This window comes from Typha latifolia, chromosome 14, assembly GCF_019914945.1.
Source record: "Typha latifolia isolate L0001 chromosome 14, TyphaL0001v2, whole genome shotgun sequence".
NCBI classification, from domain to species: domain Eukaryota; kingdom Viridiplantae; phylum Streptophyta; class Magnoliopsida; order Poales; family Typhaceae; genus Typha; species Typha latifolia.
In genome coordinates, this window is record NC_133099.1 from 6,501,418 (window position 1) to 6,525,499 (window position 24,082).

The 24,082-nt window shown below is 37.0% G+C and overlaps 1 protein-coding gene across 1 annotated transcript; it reads left to right on the forward strand.

Moving 5' to 3' along the window:
- Window positions 1–389: 389 nt before the first annotated feature.
- LOC140801466 (light-harvesting complex-like protein 3 isotype 1, chloroplastic) lies at window positions 390–23,465 on the forward strand. The gene is made up of 3 exons (XM_073156606.1): window positions 390–1,085; window positions 22,831–22,968; window positions 23,053–23,465. Exons 1-3 carry the CDS (start codon window positions 728–730, stop codon window positions 23,298–23,300), a joined length of 744 nt encoding a protein of 247 aa, XP_073012707.1. The 5' UTR covers window positions 390–727; the 3' UTR covers window positions 23,301–23,465.
- Window positions 23,466–24,082: the final 617 nt, after the last annotated feature.

Here is a 24,082-nt window from a genome sequence, read left to right on the forward strand (position 1 = left end):
TGTCAAATATATGATATTTCTAACATTTTGTTCTTTTTAATTTAAAGGGTTTGCTGAATGGGATACCAGTATTGCTCACAACCTTGTTTTCTTTGCAGCCAAATACCGTATTTGTAACAATTAGATTATTAACCCTCCAACAAGCTTTGATTGTAATCTAGTTCAAAGTAGAATCGAAAGGTCTTCATGACAATATTAAAAAGAAAAAAAAATCAAAATAGTCATTAGATTAACTATCAAGTATCAACTAATAGAATTCGTCCCCATATAGAATAACCCCAACTCAAGAAGCTGACCTATTATATGCCTACTTCCCATCCTATCGATTCTTTCATCCTCCAGCTCTTCAGTCATGCTACCAGTGCCATATCACAAGCCTCGTCGTCGTCTCCCTTCTTCGCCGTCTATCATTATCATTGTCTCTCTTCATTGTCCACATTTGCCCAATATCGTTTCCATCATTGTCGCCGTCTACCGCTTTGCCGGTTTGGTAATCGAGCTTACCGAGCCGAAGTCGAGCCAGCTCCATTATAAACCGAGCCAATCTCGAGCTAACGTTCCTCAGCTCAATTGGAGCTCGGCTCGGGCTCGGGCTCGGCTCGTTCGCCCACTGGTTTGATTGATAAATAAATTTGCCGCAGCTTCATCTGCGAGCAAAACCTTCAATATTCCAGCAAAACGGGATGGCGGAGCAGAGCAGGTGAAGTTCTCCCTCTTCATCACCACCATGGCTTCCCTAGTGCCCCTTCCTACAACCCTTCCCACCTTGTCCGCGAAACCGCATCGCTCCACCAGACCCCATCTCACTCTTTTACCAAGGAGAAGCCTCTCTCTGCTCCACGCAAAGTGTACAGGTGATGGAGCAGGAGTAGTCGTTTCCTCTACTCCGGAGAAGAAATTGGATAAGAAGCAAGAAGCCGCCCCGGATTCGGAGAAGAAGGAGGAGCCTTCGCTGGTTTCTAGTGGTGCCGTTGCGGTGGTGGAAATGCCCAAGTTCAAGGATCCAAGATGGGTCAAAGGAACCTGGGATTTGAAGCAGTTTGAGAAGGACGGAAGGGCCGATTGGGATGCAGTCATTGACGCCGGTGAGGCCATGACCTTTTCTTGTTTATCTATAACTTTTGTTTCTTTAACTTCTAATTTTGATATAACATTGATTTGGGTATATCTTATTCGAGTCAAAATTTTGTTCTAAATACTAGCTATTGTTGGACAGGTGTTTTTATAGTTTCTGAATTTAAATTTTAACCTCAGATTATGGAGAAACAAGTAAAGTCATGCATTATTTTTGCAATCTTTTTTAATCAATTTATGTTGTTTAACAAAAGCGAAATTTGATTTCAGAGAGGATATTGATGTGTATGACCCCTCAATTTGATTCCTTTTCATATTATAGTTGACACGGTCGAGTTTCTCATTCTTTTAGCCGCTTAATATTTTACCCCTTGTAGGATGATATACATTGGTTTTTGTAGTTCCCTCGTCGTCAGTTTCTCTTTTCTACTGTGTGTTTGAGTTGATGTGTTTCCTATAATACATGCAAATGCTTTCTACTACTTGCATGTCTGAATTTATAACTGAATTGTTCCAATTATCTGCTTGTTGGCTCTGTTTAGTTTTTACTCTGTAATTTTGCATTTATTATCCATATATTATTTTCTATCATTACTAATTGCAAGGGTGCCGTTCTAAATCAATCATGATAGTATTTAGTCAACATGATATTTATAGTGTAAAAGGGTAACGCTTTCGCACCCACTTGTCAACAATAAATCAACCCTGTTGGAGTTCTTTGAGTATTTCTACAGTGACAAAAGATTTTGTGGGATTCAACTATTATTATTACTGACAGAGGAGGATCAAAATAATTCACAAGGGAGAGAGGGATCTTTGGCACATTCAATCCAATTGCACATAGTACCCTGCCATTGTGCAACATGAATCCTATATAAGTTTCCTTTGGGCTTACTTTTTGCGACTTTACTGGTAAATTTGAGGAATGAATGAGATAACATACAATATCAGCATGGAGTGCCAATTTAATCTTGACATTGTCAGTTGAGAAGTACTTTTTCTACATAGAACAGCTCATATAGATGCCTTGCAAATTGCTTGCTATTGTATGGTCTACCAACAACATCATATTTGAAGTAATCTTTTTTCCCTGATGGTATGATGCCCTCTATGAGAGTTGATTTTAGTTTCTTTCTCTTTATAAATATGTTATCCCTATTATAGAGTGATCTAATTACATTGTGTGATAATTAAATGTTATTTTTCTTCTATATGCTGCATCTTTATATTGATATAGTGTTTTCAGATATTCTAGTTCTCTTCTTATGCTTTGATGCAACTAAAATTGTGCCTCTAGACAGAGATTCTATGCTATTGTGATTAGTTAAACATTCTTTATTGTTTGTACTTTTGTAGTCTTGAGTTTTTTTGCTTGATGTACGTACGTGGAAAATCAATCTGTTCTTGTGTTGGTGGAATTTTGTGCGGTGGAATGCTTCCTTGAACTTGTCAAATGTTCCTTGTGTCATCATATTATGTGCAGTAGCCTATCTAGGATCTTAGATATCCACATCCATTAGTTATTTTGCATCTTTTCCTTCAAAGATAGATCTTTTATGAATTTTTCTATGATAGTTGAAAGGTTGTTAAATAACAAATTTATTGGTTAAAGAGGGAAACAAGATTGAGTCCTTAGTTCATAAGTTTGTCTATCTTGTGCATTTATTAATTATTAATTTGCACTGCATAAAAACATTGGTGAACCTATTATGACTTTGCGTGGAATTCCAACAATGATTGCTGCAACTATTTTCTTAATCTTTACAATATTACATACTACTAATGAGCTAATAGCATAATTTGTTACGATCACACTTGGGGTGGTTGTGATCGCAACAAGACCTAGCTCTGATCAGATCTGGAACCAAAATTTTGGAAGACTATGCCGACCGATCTAACCGTCCAAAAGGTTTGAAACTTTGAAAGTTGTTCCCCTGAGAGTCAGGAGTTTAACGCAACCAGAATCACAGTGATCGAAGATATAGATCTAAAGATATCTAAGAAATACTGATCGAACATTAGAAGGTGGCGGGATGGACGTGGAGGGTGGAAGATGGAATAAGGTTAGGGTTATTGAATATGGATATGGCAGTGCTAGTGGACGATTGGTTGTAAGGGAAGGGCGGTGGCGGCGTTAACCATGACTGAGGACTAAGCTCGGTGAGAGAGAGAGGTCGCACGAGAGGGAGAGCAAGGGAGAAGAGTTTTGCGGCAAAGCCAAGGTTTCAATATTCATTTGATAATGAAAATGTGGTCTGCATCTAATTATTTATAGGTGGCCACGGTATAATTTGATTTAACTAACCCGACTGTATCAACTCAAATCAACTAAAACTAAAAGCAAATAATCTAATACAAGAGCTGGGGTTTTGGCTTCTATCCGGTCAACTTGAGACGATTGAGTTGGCCCGAGTCGTATTATTCCACCACGCTTCCATCACCTTGACCTCAAGGTATAAAATCCGGGAATATCCATAATCTCCGTCTCCAATTCCCATGTTGACTCATCTGCCGATTTGCCGAGTCACTCGACTAGTATTTCCATCTCCAATATGGTCTCATGACGTCTTTAACGTTTAACCAAAACCTGAAGTGGCTCAAGTTGACCCTTTTCTGCGATAGGCATGGGTATAGTGGTGCCGACAGTCGACTCAGTTTCTGCTCGACCCTTAAGGACCGAGACATGAAAATTTGGGTGAACCCGAGTTTTCTCTAGCAACTGCAAGCGGTAAGCTACTGGCCCAATTCGTTCTACGATTTGGTATGGCCCAAAGAACTTAACATTCAACTTTTGATTCTGAACTGGCCGCAATGGTGCCTTCTACACATAAATGGACCACTATTTAATTGAACTATTATAAGATATAACTGCAGCAAATTTACAAATATTGAATCGACCAGCTCTCAATCTATATTTCTCTATCTGAAATATATTATTGAATACATTTTATAAGAAATTGAATATATTAAAACTTAAAACTAATAATAATAAAATTATTCAATTGGATAATAACTCCTTTCTTTATCGCAAATGATTAACTTATGAATATCAAACTCTAATTTGCTGATAACTTTTCTAACTCCCAGCAAAACTTTAGTATCATTATTGACATTTGTAGAGAATTAAAATTTTGAATTCAGAAAATATCTTATAGAAATTTATAATTTATAATTTGTAAGCATTTAAATTTTAAAATATTTAAATAAAAATAAATTAATAAACTAATTCCTATCAGTAGCGTGTATATCTCTATGTAGTTATTTGTTCTATCTAGAGTCAATCAAGTTTAATCACTTCCTACAATTTTTGCCCACATTTGTTTTATTTATTTTTTTGTTAAGTTCATAGCCTCGTATAAGAAACCTATCTCAAACTTATCATTACTGTCTACAAGTCGTAATACCTTGACAAGAGACTCAAATATTGCGGTGACAATTGCAATATTATGCTAAAATAAATTTCCAAGAGTCCTGTCTTTCAAAGCTTCATTTAAACTTTGATCTTTAGATTTCATATTCTTACTTTTTGTAAACCACTCTGCTGATGTAAATACTCGTATAATCTTTTATATCGTATTATATTCTCCAATGCTAAAAAATGAGTGGCAAATCTAGTGGGGTTGGGTCTAATAATTTCTCTACAAGTCATTTGCCTTTGCAAATTAACAACCCAACCATGATTAATATGAAGTTTGTTAACCTCTGACCTTTATTTATAACTATTAATTTCATGATCTTTGGAATATCTTTCAACATGAGAACAAGCCAATGTTTTAGCACATAACGTCCAATATAAATATTATCTTTTTATTATAAGTAACTGTCCAACAACCATATAATTTGCCCAATTATCAGTAATCACTTGGATTACCTTTTTTTTGATAAGTTTCTCTACTACATCATCCATAAACCGAAAAATATAATTTGTACTTTTAAAATGAACAGTAGTATCTACAGACTTAAAAGATATTGTCCCCATGCTTGAGTACATTAGGAAATTAATTATATTTCTTTAGTTCTGTGTAATTCACCCATCACACATTAATCTATAATCAAATTTATTCCAATACTTTCTAAAAGTATCAATATAAATATGAAGCTCATTTAAATCTGAGTTAAGATATTTAGTAGCAACATCTTTTAAACTAGAAGGTAAAACACCAGGCCCTATTGTAGAAAAATAATTAGAGATAGTCGTACCAATAATTTTTTTTATTTTTTATCTCTTTGAGAGCTATTTTAATAGTAGTCTGTGTACGGCTCCTTTTTCTCTGAAGATATATAACTATTGGTCCAATATTTTGAGACTCTGCTGTAAAACGTGTAACACCAGGAGTCCCAAAATTAATGCCCTCATATTCTCTTTCTCACTACATATGAATTAATCTAGATCTTTGAAAGTTACCACCCGGTCCACCACTGTTTCTTTCATCTCCTCCTCTCTTTGTGTATATTTATTTTCTTTTGTTGCCTTCCTCATCTATCTCTCATTATCATCTTCCCCACTTTGCTTACTACTATCATCATCCAATTTTTCATGGTCATGCATCAATTCTTAACGCATCATTAGCTTTTTTATTTGTTTAGTTTGTGTCACGACCCGAAATCGGAATCATGATTGGCCATGCACCTCAATATGCTTGAAATACATGAAGCCTTACTAATATTTCCTAAGTGTACAATAGCAAGAATAAATAAACGAAGAAGATCTGCTTTATTAAATTTAAACTAATTGTAATGAACATAAAAAAATGTTATTGTTTGAGTCTCTAAACAAAATAAAATTAACAATTAATCTAAAGCATAAAATCCAAAAGAGCGGAAAGGTAAATAAGTAGGTCATAAGTGGAGGTAGGGTTTGGGTGCGTCTTGCTCAGTTGCCATGCTGACTATTACCTGAGATAATAGTATAAAAAAAAGAAAGAAATCCATGAGCCAACAACTATAGCTCAGTGAGTGGAATCCACTTGAAAACCAAATAAATTCTAAAATTTTATAGTGTTAAATAAAACCTAAGTTCAATAATATACATAATAATTTGCAACAGACATACACTTAAATAATGACAATGATAACAATAGAGTCATATCTTGTAGCCTTGTATAGTTTCAACATATTAACATCTTTTCAATGTTTATACTATCATTTGTCATAATAGATCTACATCAACTGGAAGTCACCTCAAGAAAACGCTCATAACTTTTCCTCATAGCTAATCCGGTTATGGCCATCAGGTGGTGTCACTATGTGATCAACATACCCTGTCTTTTTCACTAACCGTTGAGAGATGTTAGAGTCACCTAGAAAATTTCTCATTCATCCTGCGACTGTTCCCTAACCCCGCTAGAGTCACTGAAGAAAGTCACTTCAGTGATCTAATATACGACTTTCTCTTAGACTTTTAGATAGACTTGAGTCACCACGGAAAGCCGCAAGCGATTTATACCAGGACTATTCTCTAAGTCATACCAATTCTAATTTTATTTTTCTTTTCATCAAAATTTATAATTTGCACAAGGTATGGCGATGCACTAAGTGTAATGATTAAATTCACACAAAAAATATGATAATTAAATTTGCACATAAGAATGAAATAAATAAATTTGCACACAACAAATTACATGGTCTGATAAAGATACGAAGTATAATAAAAATAAATATGTGAGTAAACCCACTCACCTAAGTCTAAGCAAGACAACTGAAATCTCAAATCTCTAGCTTACGTGTTAAAAATCACCACCTTTAATAATAAATAATAATAAAAATTTTAATTTGAATAATATCAATATTTCTAAAATTTAAAACTAAAAAAAATTAAAATGGGTTAAATTACCCATTGAATTGGGGGTGGGCTACTATGGCCCGACCCACTCCAATAAACTAATCGCACTGGACCAAGGGCTAGCTAAAAACAATGGACTGGGCTAATAATAAATAATAATAATAAATTTAATTTGAATAATATCAATATTTCTAAAATTTAAAACTAAAAAAAATTAAAATGGGTTAAATTACCCATTGGATTCGGGTGGGCTACTACTGGCCCGACCCATTCCAATAAACTAATCGCACTAGGCCAAGGCCTAGCGAAAAACAATGGACTGGGCTACTCGAGCCCAACCAAATCCTCCCCCTCCCCCCCCCCTCCCGCGATCGACGCGAGGAAGAGAAGATAAAGGGAGAGTAATACATTTAGTTAGAATCTTTTCTTACTGCATTAGTTGTTTATTTTAATTAAAATAAAATTCCTATAGGTCGCGTTCGAATGCCTTTGTAAGCGCTTATATCAGGTTCGCAAATACAGAGAACGCGTAATGCGCATTTGAATGCTATCACACGAGTTCGAACACCGCGTTTGAATGCCTGCATCGCGTTCGCACATACAGAGTACGCCTTTTGTGCGTTCGAACGCGATCGAGCGCATTCGAACGCAATCGGGCACATTGAAACACGATCGGTGGGAATTCTCTATAATTAGGGTTACTTATTGTTTTAGGACTTGTTGGCTAGCATTTATAAATATGTGGATGGCAGCTAAATTCATTATGCTATTGGAATATTGGATTCTTGCCTCTTTATCATCTATCTACCCTCCTTTCTCTTCACCATCCTTCCATCTCTACCGTTAACAAGGTCTCTCCTAAGTTCTAATCTTCCTCGTCTGTCAAGTCCTTCCTCTTCTTTGGGATCTCGACCACTTCTTTCCCTTCGTCTATATCCCTTAACCACAGCCACCATCCACCTTCATCTTCATAATTCTCCATAAATCTAATATCCACTCCACCCGTCACCATCACTATCACTATCACCATCACCATCACCCGCGTTCTTTCGTATTTTCGCCCTAGTTGCAGTTCAAATCTGCGAAGGGCGTAAATACGAAAATTGTAGATCAGGGAGCTACGAAATCCACTTAGTTTCGTAATTTTCTGACCATAGGAGAAGATTTGACGAATATTTTTCCACAGTTGTGCGGACTGATTTCTGTAATAAATCCAAATCTTGAAAGAATCATTCCGTAGCCTATCTTTTAGTACAAGAAGCTATCAATTTGGTATCAGAGCCAAGCGAACCTCAGACCTCTATTAATGGTTGAAACAAGAAAGATGACATCAACAAGGAGACCAATGGAGAGCACACCGATAAGGGAAGACTCAACCCATGATAACCCTAATCGTGAGGCCGATTCTTTTGGAGCGACCACGGCAAGACCGAGTCAACTAACGTCCATGGGTGTAAACATGGGCTTGGCGGATGAACTTAGGGGCATGTTCCAAATATTGCTGCATAGAGTTGACGCAATACAAAAGGATTGCAATGATTTAAAGGAATATGTCATGAACCGATCGACTTCGTCATCTCCTCGACGAAGATCGGTGCCTCAAGAAGGACCAGCGGAGGGACCATACCGAACCGATACCCCACAAGTCCAGGTGCGACATGTTAGTGTCAATGATCCCTTCTTACCTATGCCTACACATCATCCCCCACCCCCGATAAAAAACTCAAGACCGGCGGTGATGGAACCCGAGAGGCGCACGGCACCGGTGCGCTTCGTCGATAAGGAGGATTGGCACTTTGAGAATGAGGTTGATCCCTTCAGAGATGGTGATGGACGTGCTCGAGGATTTAGAGAAGGAGATCAACATGCACAAAGGTTCAGACCTGAATTAAGGATCTTTCGCGAGCCCGATAATGCTATTCGGGGGAGAACTGCACGCTTGGACTTTCTAAAATTCTAAGACGGTGATCCAACGGATTGGGTATTTCAAGTTGAACAATACTTCGATTGTCAAGGGACAATAGATGACACAAAGGTTCAGATGGCAAGCTTTCACCTCTAAGGAACGGCATTGCATTAGTATAGATCGGTTATTCGTGGTGGAGGATTTACCGGTTGGGCTGACTTTTGTAGGAGAATTATATGCAGATTTGGAACAGCGACATATGAAGATTTTGTTGCCACATTAAGTAAAATGGTTCAGAGGATGACTGGATTGGAGTACCAAGCAGAATTTGGAAGAGTTAGTAGTCGTTGTGAGCCACCTTGGCCCGAACTAACATTGATTGGCACATTTATTTTAGGGCTGCGAGAGGAGATACAGGCGGATGTTCGTGCTTTATGTCCTACCACTCTTGAGTTGGCCTTTGAGAAGGGTGTGAGGATGGAGTAAAAATATAAGACTCTCAAGATGGCAGCGAAAATAAGTTGGGGAGACTGAGATGGACGGTTTGCGCCTAGAACGCTGGCTAGAAATTCTGCAGGTTCAAAGACTACTGCTACTAGTATTAGATCACGACCACCTTTAAGACCTTCTTCCGATGTTAGAGGAGGCACAAGACCCTCCATTCGAACTCTCACACCTGCCCAGGTGGAGGAGCGAAGAGCGAAGGACCTTTGCTTTCGATGCGATGAACGTTTCACCTCCAGTCATCGGTGTTCCAAACCGATCGGGAGTGTGATGCTTATCGATGGTCTCGAGGAGGATGATGAGGTTGTTGATAATGGAGAGTATCCAGGGGAGGTCCATGAGGAGGCCGTTGAGGACGGTGTGGAGGAAGATATTCAAGATGAAATATCGATGCATGCATATTCGAGTACTTTCGCGCCGAGGACGTTATGGGTGGACGAACTCGTTAGAAAGCATTGTGTGCACATCCTCATCGATTCCGGGAGTACACAATTTTCTAGACGAGAGGTTAGTGAGGAGATTGGGTTTGGATGCTATTGGAGACGGCACAAAGCTTAAGGCGGAGAGCTTGTGTCACCGGGTCGGTATATGAGTGCAAGGATACGACATCATTGTAGACTAGTATCCATTGGCGCTGCGAAGAGTGGATATTGTCCTTAGCACTCAGTGGTTACAGAGTTTGGGACCCGTCATATTTGATTTCCGGAGCATGTAGATGAAATTTAAGTAAGGAAACAAAGATGTGTAGCTTGATGGCGTTCGGTCTTCGCCGATTCCTGCGATGCAACCTATGGTGGGGCTATCTTGTGCGTATGATTTTGCCTATCTTCTTCAGTTAAGACCAGCAGGAGATGAGCCTTAAATGAGTTCAGGTACTACAATTAAATTGTCTAATTTATTAGATAACTTTTCTGGACTGTTTGAGGAGCTACAGGAGTTGCCACTAAGGAGAATGGCGGACCACCGCATAGAGATTGTGCCCGGGGCTGCACCGACAAATGTGAGGCCATATCAGTATTTACATGTGCAAAAAAAAGTTATTTCTAAGATGGTAGCCGAGATGTTGGAGCAAGGCCTCATTCAACCAAGTCATAGCTTATACTTATCGCCCGTGCTATTGGTGCGAAAAAAGGACGTGACATGGCATTTTTGTGTTGACTATCGAGCACTAAACGCTATTATCGTCAAGGACCGGTAATTCTATTCTAGTTATAGACGAGCTGCTGAACGAGCTTGGAGGGGCGACTATATTAAGCAAGCTTGTCTTGAGGGCCAGGTATCATCAAATTAGAGTTCACCCGACGGATGTGCACAAAACTGTGTTTCGGACTCCAGACGACACTATGAGTTCCAAGTGACGCCTTTTGGTCTCACTAATGCTCCAGCTACCTTTCAAGGCCTCATGAATGATATTTTTCGACCTCTACTGCGAAGGTACGTCTTGGTATTCTTTGACAATATTTTGGTGTATTACAGGACTGAATTAGAGCATTGGAGGCATTTGGAGGATGTGCTGAATTTGTTGAAGTAAAACCAATTGAAGATCAAGAAGTCCAAATGCCTATGGGGAGTACCACAAGTGGAGTATTAAGGCCACATCATCTCAGCGGAAGGTGTATCGGCGGATCCTCAAAAGGTTGCATGCATGACCACTTGGCCTATTCCTACTACCACCACTGGATTGAGAGGATTTTTGGGGCTAACCATATATTATCGCCGCTTCATCGCTGGTTTAGATCGCTGCTCCTCTCACTTTTTTGTTGAAAGATTCTTTTAGATGGACGGATGAAGCCACTACAGCCTTTGAAAAACTGAAAACAGCAATGACAACGGCGCCCGTTTTAGCTCTACCGGACTTCACCAAAGAGTTCATTGTGGAATGTAATGCGTCGAGAGTTGACATAGGAGCTGTATTAATGCAAGGAGGATGTCTCATTGTCTTTCTTAGCAAGGCTTCACAAAAATCCCAGCAATCATCCATTTATGAGAGAGATGTTGGCAATTCTGCATGCAGTGACAAGGTAAAGGCTTTATTTGATCGGTAGGCGATTCATTATCCGAACTGATCAAAGGAGCCTTCCATATTTTATGGGACAATGTATATACATTTCGGCATAGCAGAGATGGGTCACAAAATTATTAGGGTATGATTACAAAATCCAATACAAGAAGGGAACGAAAAATAGAGCGGCGAATGCACTATCACGCCAACCTAATACCGCCGAGCTCGCAGCATATTCTTCTCCTACCTTTTCCTTCCTTGACGAGCTGAGGTATGCATGTACAACTGGCCCAGATGTTTTGAGATTATTGCAGGAGGTGTTCGATGATTTGGAGCGCCATCCAGAGTTGGAGAACCAAGGCGGTTTGCTACTGGACCGCCATTGCATTCGAGTGCTCGCAAATGATAGATTGCGGCAGAAGTTGTTGGAGCACTTCCATCAAACTCTAGAGGTTGATCATGAGGGTGTCTTAAGGACTTATAAAAGGATATCTCAGAGTTGCACATGGCCAGGATTGAGACGAGATGTGAGGAGTTTTGTCCGTGCTTGTGAAGTCTGTCAAAGGGCTAAAGCAACTATATTGACACGGTCGGATTACTTCAGCCTTTACCTATACCGAACCGTGTTTGGAAGGATATTTCTATGGATTTCATAGAGGGTCTTCTGCTGGTACGTGATTATTCTGTTATCTTTGTGGTGGTTGACAGATTGAGCAAGTATGCACACTGACTTAGCTGAAATTTTTGTGAGAGATGTTGCTCGGTTACATGGCATGCCACGCACGATTATCTCGGATCATGATCGTGTATTTATGAGCGACTTTTTGATTGAGTTTTTTGGATTGCAGGGGACTTGATTAAACTTCAGTTCGGTCTACCATCCACAAACGGACGGCCAAACTGAGGTGGTCATTCGAGGTATTGAGCAGTACTTAAGGTGCTTTGTTGGAGAGATGCCGAGACGATGGTTGGATTTCTTATCGTGGGCGGAGTGGTCTTATAACACCGCCTACCAAAGCAGCATTGACATGACTCCATTTGAGGCGGTGTATGGATGCACGGCTCCGACATTATGCGCTTATGATCTAATGGCATCTGCAAATTGGACGGAAGTGAACTTAGCTTTAATGGATAGAGACACCACATTGAGGAGGTTGCGTGCCCATTTTAAACTTGCTCAAAATCGCATGAAGCAAGTTTATGATTGTAGCCATAGAGAGCAGGAGTTCGACATCGCAGTTGAGTGTTTATGAGGGTACAACCATATCGATAGGTGACTTTGCGTCCGATGCATAACCAAAAGTTAGCACATCACTATTTTGGTCTGTTTCAAGTGTTAGAGCGTATTAGTCTAGTTGCATATCATTTGGAGCTACCGGAGAGGTCGAGAGTACATCATGTCTTTCTTTTTTCATTACTGAGGGAGCAGATTGGTGATCATGAGGTCCTTGGATCAGCTCTACCGGAGTCATTGGAGGAGACAGAAATTGTAGAGGCAGTTCGAGTACTTGCTAGGCGCCGACGACAACATGGTACCAGATTAGAGATGAAGATTCTAGTTGAGTGGCTTGGCAAGCCATCCGATGAGGCGACATGGAAGTTGGAGACTGATATCTTGGAGCGTTTCCTCGACTTTTCACCTCGAGGACAAGGTGGGGGAAGCGTGGTGGGCGGATACATTTAGTTAGGATCTTTTCTTACTGCATTAGTTGCTTATTTTTATTAAAATAAAATTTCTGTAGGTCGCATTCGAACGTAGGAGGGGTTGCGTTCAAACTCCCTTGCGAACGCATGCATCACGTTTGCACATACAGAGTATGCCCTTGCGGTTGCGTTCGAACGCCGCGTTCAAACGCCTGCATCACGTTTGCACATACAGAGTATGCCTTTTGTGCGTTCGAACGCGATTGGCAGGAATTCTCTAGAATTAGGGTTACTTATTGTTTTAGGACTTGTTGCCTAGCATCTATAAATATGTGGATGGTAACCAAATTCATTATGCTATTGAAATATTGAATTCTTGCCTCTCTATCATCTATCTACCCTAATCTCCCTCCTCTCTCTTCATCATCCTTCTACCTCTACCGTTGGCAAGGTCTCTCCTAACTTCTAATCTCTCTCGTTTGTCGAGTCCTCCCTCTTCTTTGGGATCTCGACCACTTCTTTTCATTCGTCTATACTCATTAACCACAGCCGCCATCCACCTTCATCTCCATAATTCTCCATAACCCTAACATCCACTACACCCGTCACCACCACCATCACCCGCATTCTTTCGTGTTTTTGTCCCAGTTGCACTTTGAATCTACGAAGGGCGTAATACGAAAATTGTAGATTAGAGAGTTACGGATCTAATCTACTTGGTTTCATAATTTTCTGACTACAGGAGAATATTTGACGAATATTTTTCCACAGTTGCGCGGACTGATTTCTGTAATAAATTCAGATCTTAAAGGAATCGTTCCGTAGCCTATCTTTTGGTACAAGAACCCATCAGAGAGAGTGTCCGTCAGCGATCATCACCGATGACGGTTCAAGGACCACACCTCAAGCCCCTCGACTCTCTCGCGACGTCGCTGTCCTCATAAGGTGGAGGAGAAACCACAGAAAACGATCGACGATGGCCGACGGCAACTGGAGCCACGAGGGCTCCAAAGGCGAACACCCATAGCACAAGGCCAACGGCAAGAGGCTTTCAGTGGTGGAGCGACAGCGACCCGAAGCCGCCGGCCGGTGAGGTTCACCGATGAGGCTGCAACACCGAAATTAGGTACTTCTAATTTTCTCCATTAAATTGAAATTATAATTTCAGCAAATTAAATAATTCATAATATACCAGAGCTCGTCGGAGTTCGCCAGAGTTAGATTTGCGTTGCCGGAGTCCGTTGGAGCTAGATCTCTCCGGTAGAGAAAGTGAGAGAGTGAGAAGAAAAGGAGTGAAAGAGAGAGTGAGAAGAAAAATAATATGAGAAAAAGAAAGTGTTCTGGCTTGGGTACAGATGTCCTCGAGTTAGATTCGGGTCAGATCCATTATGGATTTGGCTCGGTTTAATCAAAACTAGCCGATCCTAGTCAATCCCAGTCATTTGATTGGGATTGGTTGATCCGACGAACCTTGGTGAAGATATATGTTCAAATCTCCAAGGACATTGGCTTCAAAGCTCCTCTCAAATGGACCTTCGCATTTGAAGGTAGATCTCTCCAAGGTTCCCAGTATTAGGATCGAGATTGGTATTGACTGCTCATATTGGGTCAGACTAACTTTTAATTATATAAAATTCTAAATATTATTTAAAAATGCAGAATTTTCTTAAAAAATTTAAAAAAATGACAAGAAAATAAAAAATAAAAATTACTCATATGAAACTTAAAAGCTTAAAAAATGTATTTACATACATACTCGAAATTCAAAACTTTGATGAATACCAAGTTGGCTCTTATAAATTTTTATGGTTTTCATCATCAGAATCACCATAAGTTTGTAAATAATGATGCCTAGGACGTGATGCTTCAAAAGTGATTCCATCATACTAAGTCGTATTGTATAGATCTTGTTGTGTGAGTTGTGTCTGAGGAGGATAATAACTAGCATATAAATCTTATGTGAGAATATTGAGGATACTAAAGATAATAACCAACATATGAATCTTGTGATGGTTTCAAACAATAAATTCGTGATGCACCTAATCATATAAAGCAATATTCTCATGACAACATCGTTGATATATATATACATCTTCAATTTTTCTGTCTTCAATCCTATGCCTTTTTAACTTTCCTTAGCAAATGTAGATGAGACAATCTCACCATTAAATGTTTCATCAGGATTATGACTAGTATTAGTAGATATACTATCTCTCGATGCCGAACGACTCGTACCAGTCTTTGCCCTCGTTATGGTCTTCCCTAATATCACATCTAACCATGGGTTATCTCTGTTATCTAATAATATGTCCTTTATTTCTCTGATCCATAGAGTCAAAGAGTCTTCATCAAAAATATGATTTAAATCAACTAGTTGTTTATTTTCTACATTTCTTCTTAATATTTTCTCCCTCAATCTCATATTATAATGACAGAAAACTAATTTCTCAAATTTTTACATTGTCAATCGATTGTGTGTTTTGGTATAGATTAAGGGGAAAGTACAATTTCTTTTACACTGTAATAAAGACAGCTTAACTTAGAATTTTCTTTGTTATTAGTATCAAATTTGGTGGCTCCTCCCATCCATAAATATAGCTGCAGCAACTTTAGTAGTATTAGATTGCCCAACTTTCAATTTATATATCTCCATCTGAAATTAGAAATATATTATTGCATATATTTAATAAAAAATAGATTATATTGAAAGTTAAAATTTGAAACAAATAAAAAAAAATTTAATTAAATTATAACTCACTTCTTTGTTGCAAAGAATTTATTTATGAATATCGGATTCAAGTCTGCTGATTATCTTCCTAACTCACAGCAAGACTTCACATATACTGTAGAAATTTAAAATTTGTAAGCATTCATTTTAAATATTCATAAATAAAAGTAAATTAGTAAATTAAACTTAAAAATATGCCTACCAATAGCGTGTATATCTCTATGTAATTATCTATTCCATCTGGAATCGATCATCTTTCATTGCTTTCTATAATTTTGGCCCACACTATTTTTTATTGATTATTTTGCAATGTCCATTGCTTCATATAAGAAACTTATCTTAGACTTGTCATTATTGTCTATTAAGTCGTAATACTTTGACAAGAGACCCAAATACTGTAGTGGCAATTATAATATCATTTCAAAATGCATTTCTAAGAACCATGTTCTTCAAAGTTTTACCTAAAGATTTATCTCTAAGTTTTATATTCTTAATTCTTATAGACCACTCATGTGATATAAACATCTGCATAATGTCATTCTTGTAATGCATGATGCTCGCCAAGGCTAAAAAATAAGTGGCAAATCTAGTGACGCCGGATTTAATGATCTCCTTACCACCAGTCATTTGTCTAAGTAAATTAAGAACCCAACTATGGTTATATATAAAATATGTCCATCTATGATCTTCATGTATGACCATGTTAATTTCAAGCTCTTTTATAATATCGCTAATATTAGATCAATACAATATGCAGCTTGCATTCAATATAAATGAGGTCTTTTTATCATAAGTAAATTTTCAATAGCTTTATAATGGCATATTATCAGTAAGTACTTGGACTACTCATTTTTTACTTATTTTTCGTACCACCTCATCCATCAACTAACAAATATAATCTGTATATTTGAAATGAGGAGTAATATCCACAAACTTTAGAAATATTATCCCCATGCCCAAATAGACTAAGAATTAATTCTATTTTTTCTATTTTGTGTACTCCATCCATCACACATCAGTATATAATTAAATTCATCACAGTTTTCTTTAAATGTCTCAACATACGAAGCTTATCTATCTCTGAGTCAAGATATTTAGTAGTACACCAAACCCTACTAATTATAGAGTGTGATAAGGACTATCAACTACATTTAAAAAAAAAATGGTTGTAAAAGAAAATTTTAAAGATAACCCTACCAATGTGTTTTTTTGCATTTTTAATTTTTTTGAGAGCTGCTTGATAGCAGTTTGTATACTATCCCTTTTTTTATGAAGATATATATTCATTGGTCCAATATTTTTAAACTCCGCTGTAACACTAGGAGTCCTAAGTGTAAAATTGCTACCTCCATATTCTCTTTCTCCCTATATATAAATTGATCTAGATCTTTGAAAGCTACCGCCACTGTTTATCTCATCTTTTCTTTCTCTCTATGCATATTTTTGTTCTCTTTCATTGCCCTCCTTATGTCTCTTCTCATCATCCTCTCCACTCTGCTCACTACTATCATTATCAATGTATATAGAATTATGCATTAATTCTTCACAAACCATTAACTTTCTATTGTATAGATTATTTATCTTTTATTTTGCCAATTAGATGAGCCAACATTTGTTTTCTAACTTCCACGGACACGTGAGTGCAAACTGCTATATTTCCTTACCTTCCAGCTAAATGTTCTTTTAAACGGCTGACACCACCACTCATTTTCTTTCCACACCAATTGCATTTAACACATCTTTTATTTTGATCAATAGTGCTGCAATGTTGTCATCCAAAGTCAGTATCATATGACTTTTTTTTGGAGTCATTGGTATTTTTTGTCTTTTACTACAACTCTGTAAGTAAACATAAACAAAAATCAATATAAAATATAAAATAATTTAAAATTTAAGAAAATAAAACCCTCGTAATTTTTTTTCTAATTTTTTCTTTACTTCTTCCCTCCCTCTCTCTCTCTCTCTCTCTCTCTCAAGTTCTCAGCACTCAGCAGTAGGTCCGCAACAGCACCTGCTGTTGCTTCACCGCAGCAACAGTAGAGGTCATTAATATTCTCTACTCGATGGAGGAAGAGAAAGAAAGAGGAATTACAAATTGAAAAAAAATATAAAAAAACTCACCCAAGGTCGTTGGAGGTCGAGGTCATCGGAGAATGTTGTTGGAGGTCTTGGTCGCCGGTGGAAGAGGTGAGTAAGAAGAGAAAGAGAAAGAGAAAGAAAGAAAAGAGAGGGAAAAGAGAGAAAGAGGCACCCAGGTCGGAACTAACCCGTTCCCGCCTGTTTCGGGCGAGATCGGTCGTTTGTACGGGTGGGATCGGACGATCCCGTCTGAAATGGATCGTGTATCAGCTGAAACCAACCAATCGACTAGTTTCAGCCAGGATAGGGCTGAATAAATGACCAATCCCATTCGAAACGGGTCAGGTACCGGCGGAAGCCCCTGAAATGGCCTATACCCCAGTCGAAACCGGCAAGGATAGGACCGATTCGTGGGATCAGCCGAAATGGGAACCTTAGATCTCTCCTCTTCTCTCTTCTCGTTTCTTGATGGTTCCTCAAGGTCTTCTTCAAGCTTCAATAGTGGTAAGACCTTGGTTTATGGGGAGGATCTCCTCTCTTCTCTTTGGTGACTCCTAGGGTTTCCTCATATATAAGAGAGATGCTTAGAAAAGCCCTAAAGTCTCCCTTTTATAGGGGAGAGAGATCGTAGATGATGGATGACTCAGATTTATCATTAAAACCCTCAAATCCATGTCAATTATGCACATCTTATTGAACTGAACAAAGACCAGTTGACTGGTTCAAAGATTTAGTCGAACAGACTTCATTAGATGCTCTTGAATGAACAGTGCATCTCCTAGGAACTATGGCAGTTGATTTACACTATTCCTAGACTGCTACAGTATTTTCAGACAAGTAACTTCAAGTTGATTTCTTCACTTTAATCACTTAAGTGAAGTGTGCCTTGACCATGAACATAAAAACTAAGGAAGTACATAACTACATAAAGAATTATAGTGTTTTGGAACACAAAACTTTGCAACCTATACATTTGCACTATATATTTAATTACAGATATATTCAAGAATAGGAGTATGTCCTTGTTGTGGTGTTCCTATGATCTACTTAAAGAAAAGTGGCATAGGCAATTTAGAATTGGGATGGAAACAACAAGGATGTTATGCTTGGTATATGAAATGAAATGGCACTTTAGAAATTTAATCAGGTTTTAATCACATCATTTGAAGAATTAGTGCATTGACAAACATACTGACATAAAAGGAATAGTTAAAGGGAAAATACTAATTGGTATGTAGATTTGATGACATAGTGCGAGAAGGATGTGAGGCATCATATTTGGATATGATTTACGACAGACATGCTTGCGTAAAACATTGTGAATTCTAGGATGTTGAAGAAAAGAATTAATAAATTGAAGTCCGAAGGGCAATAGTTGGGATCATGTCAAGAAGAGTTATTTGGACTTTCTATCTTGGATTTTCTACCTTGAACTTTCTATCTTGATTCCATCTCTTTCATTATATCTGTCCGGCATCATTTGTTACCCAAGTTGTTGAAGTTTCTCTGCTGATTATTTCATTAATTTTTGTACATTATAGTCTAAAGGAACTAAATGTTATCTACAATAGAAAAGAAGAAGAATAGGTTTATTATATGCTTGGAGTCTTTTCATTAATTTTTTTTTTATGATTTTGATTGTTCTTCATAATCTTTCTTTATCTGAATCTCTAAAAGATCTGAAGCTGTTGAAACTACCAAATTTAAAGCTAAAGGTGGTACTGATCAGTGATAACTGTGCTGGTCGTCCGCATGTCGTGCTGATGGTGGCACGAAACTTGGCAACGGGGTGTGCTAGTGTCACACCTCCATATCGGACTATGTATTGCATGAGGTTCGAAATAGATTTTATTGATCCGAAATAGATCTATTAGAGTAGTAAATTTAAAATATTATATGACGCCTTTCTTTTATTATGTGACAAATATGATATATCATATGAAGCCTATATTATTTAAACTTGTTTATACTTCAATCATATTATGGAGTATTTAATTATTAATATTAGTTTTACTAAATATATTCAATCATATTATATGTGAATAATATTTTTATTTGACTATTACTATATTTTTAATAAAATAGGTTATTTGTAAAAATAATCTAAAGATAAAAAAAAAACTCTAATGTAGACTTTAATACATATATTCAAACCAAAAACCAAATATTAATGTGCTGAAAATTCAAAGATATTTTTAAATACCCTAAACATTTCACTAAAATTGTGATAAAGATGTGCCAGTAGCATGCAGGGGCGTGTTGAGGGCTTGCCAACTAGCATCACCATCATTGTTGATACTTTGAACCTTGAAAATATCATTGTTGGTACTTTATTTTCTTGCTTTATGTTTTTCTAATATTAAAGTGGGAAGCGAGGCGGTATTCTATTGATGCGAGGAATAAAGGTTGTGCTACCTGCTAGTCATGAGGCATTTTACAGCCCTTTTCCTAGTTAATGAAACAAATGCAACAAGAAGGCCAATTGTCATCCCTATGAAATGTTGTTGGAATTGATAATTTGATGATACACATTTAGGATATCATGCTAGTAGTCATGTCATTCAAAAGGTGCACATACTTAGGTATTTCTAACCACCATTATTGAATTCAAAATATGTACCCAATTATGCTAACTTCCAATTTACTTCCCTCTCCGCTACCATTTAACAGATTTGTGCATAGAATTCAAATATCTAGATGATTATAGTGGCAATATTTGGTTTGACCCTTCTTTCATGCCCTGTTGTCATTATGTTGGTTTGATTTTTGATGATCATGAAACAACTTAGACAATAGGAAATCAAATTTCTAGGAATTTTACTATCACAATATAAGAATTTCAGATAAAAATCTTTCAAATTACAGATAAAAACTTTAGTATCACTTGATAAGAGAAGCTTTTCTTTTCCAACTTGCAGGACTTGATGGTTTGCTGACCTATTATCTTGTCAGTACACAAATTCGTATTTCAATTACTTTGGTGGAGTTTTTGACCAAACTTCTGCTATAGTAAAAGAATTTCCAAATTGAAATACTGTTTAAACTATTTTCCAAACTAGAATAACAGTGAAATCGCTGTCTCAGATAGTGATTTTGAATAAATTAATCAGATTTTCAATAGGCTAAAATGTAAAGAAAAAGTTTAGATTATCATAACTTTGCATTGAGTTATCTGTTTATGTCATAAAATATGTCGTTATAAAGATATGAAAAAGATCAATAAGATAGAATAGCATTGTTATTCCCTCAATTAACTGTGCTCAGAATTGCACAAGAAAGACCATAACTCCTCTAAGTTTTAATTTCATAATAGTTTATAAATCGTTTTCCTTGAAAATGATTTATATATGAATTGCTTTCCCTGAAAGCATTTTATATAGAAATCAGCAAATTGCTTTCTCTGAAAGCGGTTTATAAAGAAAAAATGGTGAAAAAAAATTGTTGTCTAAGACAATAATTTTCCAAATAGTTTTTCAGTGTATTAGAAAATTAATTAGTCCACTAAAAATTGTTGTATGAGACAGTAATTTCACTGTTGTACTAGTTCAAGAAAAATTTGAAGAGTGACATACTTTAGGAAATTGCTTTTACTATAGCAATATTTTCATCAAAAACTCACTTTGATGTATGTGATTTACTATATGCTTTAACTACTACATGTTACTTTAGTGACTTCTATTGGCTACAACCAAGAACTCTGTTCTTCATCATTTTGAACGTTTTGGAAAAGATAAGCTATTCCATCTTATTGAGGTACTTATAATAGTGTAATCCCAATTCCAACATTTTATAGCATATAAACACCCAATTACACTTTGCCCCTCTTGTATTTTGACTATGTATCATTTTGTCTCTCTATACTATAAAAGTATGCAAATATCCCCTTAGACTTTTGAAATGCTGCAACTAAACCCATCTAATAGCCTTCCTTGAGTTAAAACTCACGTGCAAAGTACGTGAACACTATATTATTTTCAGATAGACTAAATTATCCTCATGAAGGCCAAAAAAATAATTTTTGGATAGTTTTGCCCTCATCTTCTTTCTTATGCTTTCCTCTTCTTTCCTATGTCATTTTCTTCCCAAGCATTTTTTAGTTAAATCTGCACCTCTGAATTTATCTCTTGTTATATACAAAAAGAAAGAACTTCATTAAATTAGACTTTCTGTAACCCAAGAAGCTAAACAGAATATGCAAACATGAGATCTACTATCTATAAATGACTCTCAAATTTACCATTGGATGTTAGAGAAGCTAGATAAGCAATGAGAAAGAAGTTGTTACCGTGAAAAATCCCAAGCCATCTCTTTCCCAAGCATTTACAGTTAGATCTTCATAAGAAATAATATAACAAATGAATTGGGAAGGAAACTAACCCATTTCTAATTAGAGCAAAGACTCCTCTATCTCCTTGTCAACATGAGAACAACACCGGGCCTATATGCCACAAACTTTAGTTCATCTCTTACACTTTGCAAAAACCGAGGAATGCATATGGATTCTCCGATGCTTGAGTACCTTGGCATCTTTGAGAGAGGAATTCAAGGGAAGTTCTGTATGGGGATAGCAGATTAAAGAGGAAGAAGAGGGGAAGAAGAAGAGAAGAAGATGGGTTTCTCTTGTTCTCTCTTCTCTCAACTGGCGATGTGGGTTGGTGGTAGGTAAGAGTAGATAGGAAATTTTATATATTCAGCTGATAAACCTTAATATTTTTTTCCAACTACAAAGGGATAGAAAAGAAATTTCAGGGCTTCTATTAACGGCATCTAAGGGGTTGTAGCATTTTAAAAATCTATGGAAGTATTTGTATGCTTTTATAGTATAGAGGGGGCAAAGTGATGCATGGTTAAAGTATAGGGAAGCAAATTAAGCCTAATCCTAATTACAATATGATACTGGTGAAACACTGTAGTAGATTTACATAAAAGTGTTAAGTCTCCCTTTAGTGACACACATACCCAACAGATGTTCTGCTTAGATTTTCATTTATTAGAATTTCTGCACAATAAGAAAGTCAAAAGATCCTAAACCTTTTGTTTTTTTTTTAAGATGCTCAATTTCTACTTAAATCTCAGATATCTCATATGCAATCTTCTTGTGCTCCTTTTAGAGGCCAGGAGAAGGAAATGGCTTGAAGATTACCCCGAGGAATCTAGTAATGATGATGCCGTAGTCTTTGATACATCAATCATACCCTGGTGGGCCTGGATCAAAAGATTTCATCTTCCTGAAGCTGAGCGACTTAATGGTTGGTTATCGTATCTCTTTCTTCTGTAAATTTTAGTTACTTCTTATCATTATGTTTGAATTCATGTTATTTATACCTATGCAGGCCGTGCTGCAATGGTTGGCTTTTTCATGGCTTATTTCGTTGATAGCATGACAGGCTTAGGGCTTGTTGATCAGATGGGAAACTTTTTCTGCAAAACCTTGTTATTTGTAGCTGTTGTAGGCATCCTGATTGTCAGGAAAAATGAAGACATCGACAACCTGAAGAAACTTCTTGAAGAAATCACATTTTATGACAAGCAATGGCAAGCAGCTTGGGAAGATGACCCTCCTACTGATTCCAAAAAATAACTGAATTTGGCTAACATGATGCTTTGCGTTTTTGTTTCATAATCTCTTTTATCTTCTTAATGCACTAAATCTAGAACTTGAATATTCTCTGAATAAGAAGAAATTCTTTTGTTAAAGAACTAAGATTAATGTTTGGCAATTTCAGAGCATGTACTTTCTTTCAAAGCCAATTATTTTCTGTGAGTTTCATGTTGCTACTTGTTAGTCCATCTTAAATTTGTGGTTCTGAATTTTTTTCGTGTTTGTTATTATTCTTTCAACGTCTGTTTTTAAATTCATCTTTATAATTTGTATGAGAACATAACCTGCTCTTTAATACAAGTTACTAAACTTACTTCCGACAACTTACCTTATTTTAACATGGTATATCAGAAGTCTTATCTTTCTAACCCTTTTGCTTACTTGCAAATTTGGTTGAAATTATATTTTGTGAATAAATGGGCTGAGCCCGGTTATGAATATTAAAGGGTAGAATGTACAAGGTTAAAGGGCACAAAGATTAGAAAAGTGAATGGAGGATATTTTTGCTCTTTTGCTGGGTAAAGAGATTTCGTTTTTTCTTCTTTTTTGATTAAAGGAGCTGTGAGATCAGCTATATATTAATGGGCAGGGGTTAGAGAACCTCGGGCCTCAGCATAGGTAATAAGAGCCAGCTCCGGGGAAGAGGGGTTAGCACCCCACCTAGAGCATCAAAAGAGTCATGTCCTACAAAACGAACAACCTAATTGACTGCCATATTACAACCTCTAAAGGTATGCACAAAGAGAAAATAAAAATAAATT

Excerpts from the sequence above, each read along its gene's own strand:
- LOC140801466 (XM_073156606.1), top strand. The coding sequence starts at position 728 with ATGGCTTCCCTAGTGCCCCTTCCTACAACCCTTCCCACCTTGTCCGCG. Across the intron at positions 1,086-22,830 it reads GGATGCAGTCATTGACGCCG|AGGCCAGGAGAAGGAAATGG; the intron begins GTGAGGCCATGA and ends TGCTCCTTTTAG. Across the intron at positions 22,969-23,052 it reads TGAAGCTGAGCGACTTAATG|GCCGTGCTGCAATGGTTGGC; the intron begins GTTGGTTATCGT and ends ATACCTATGCAG.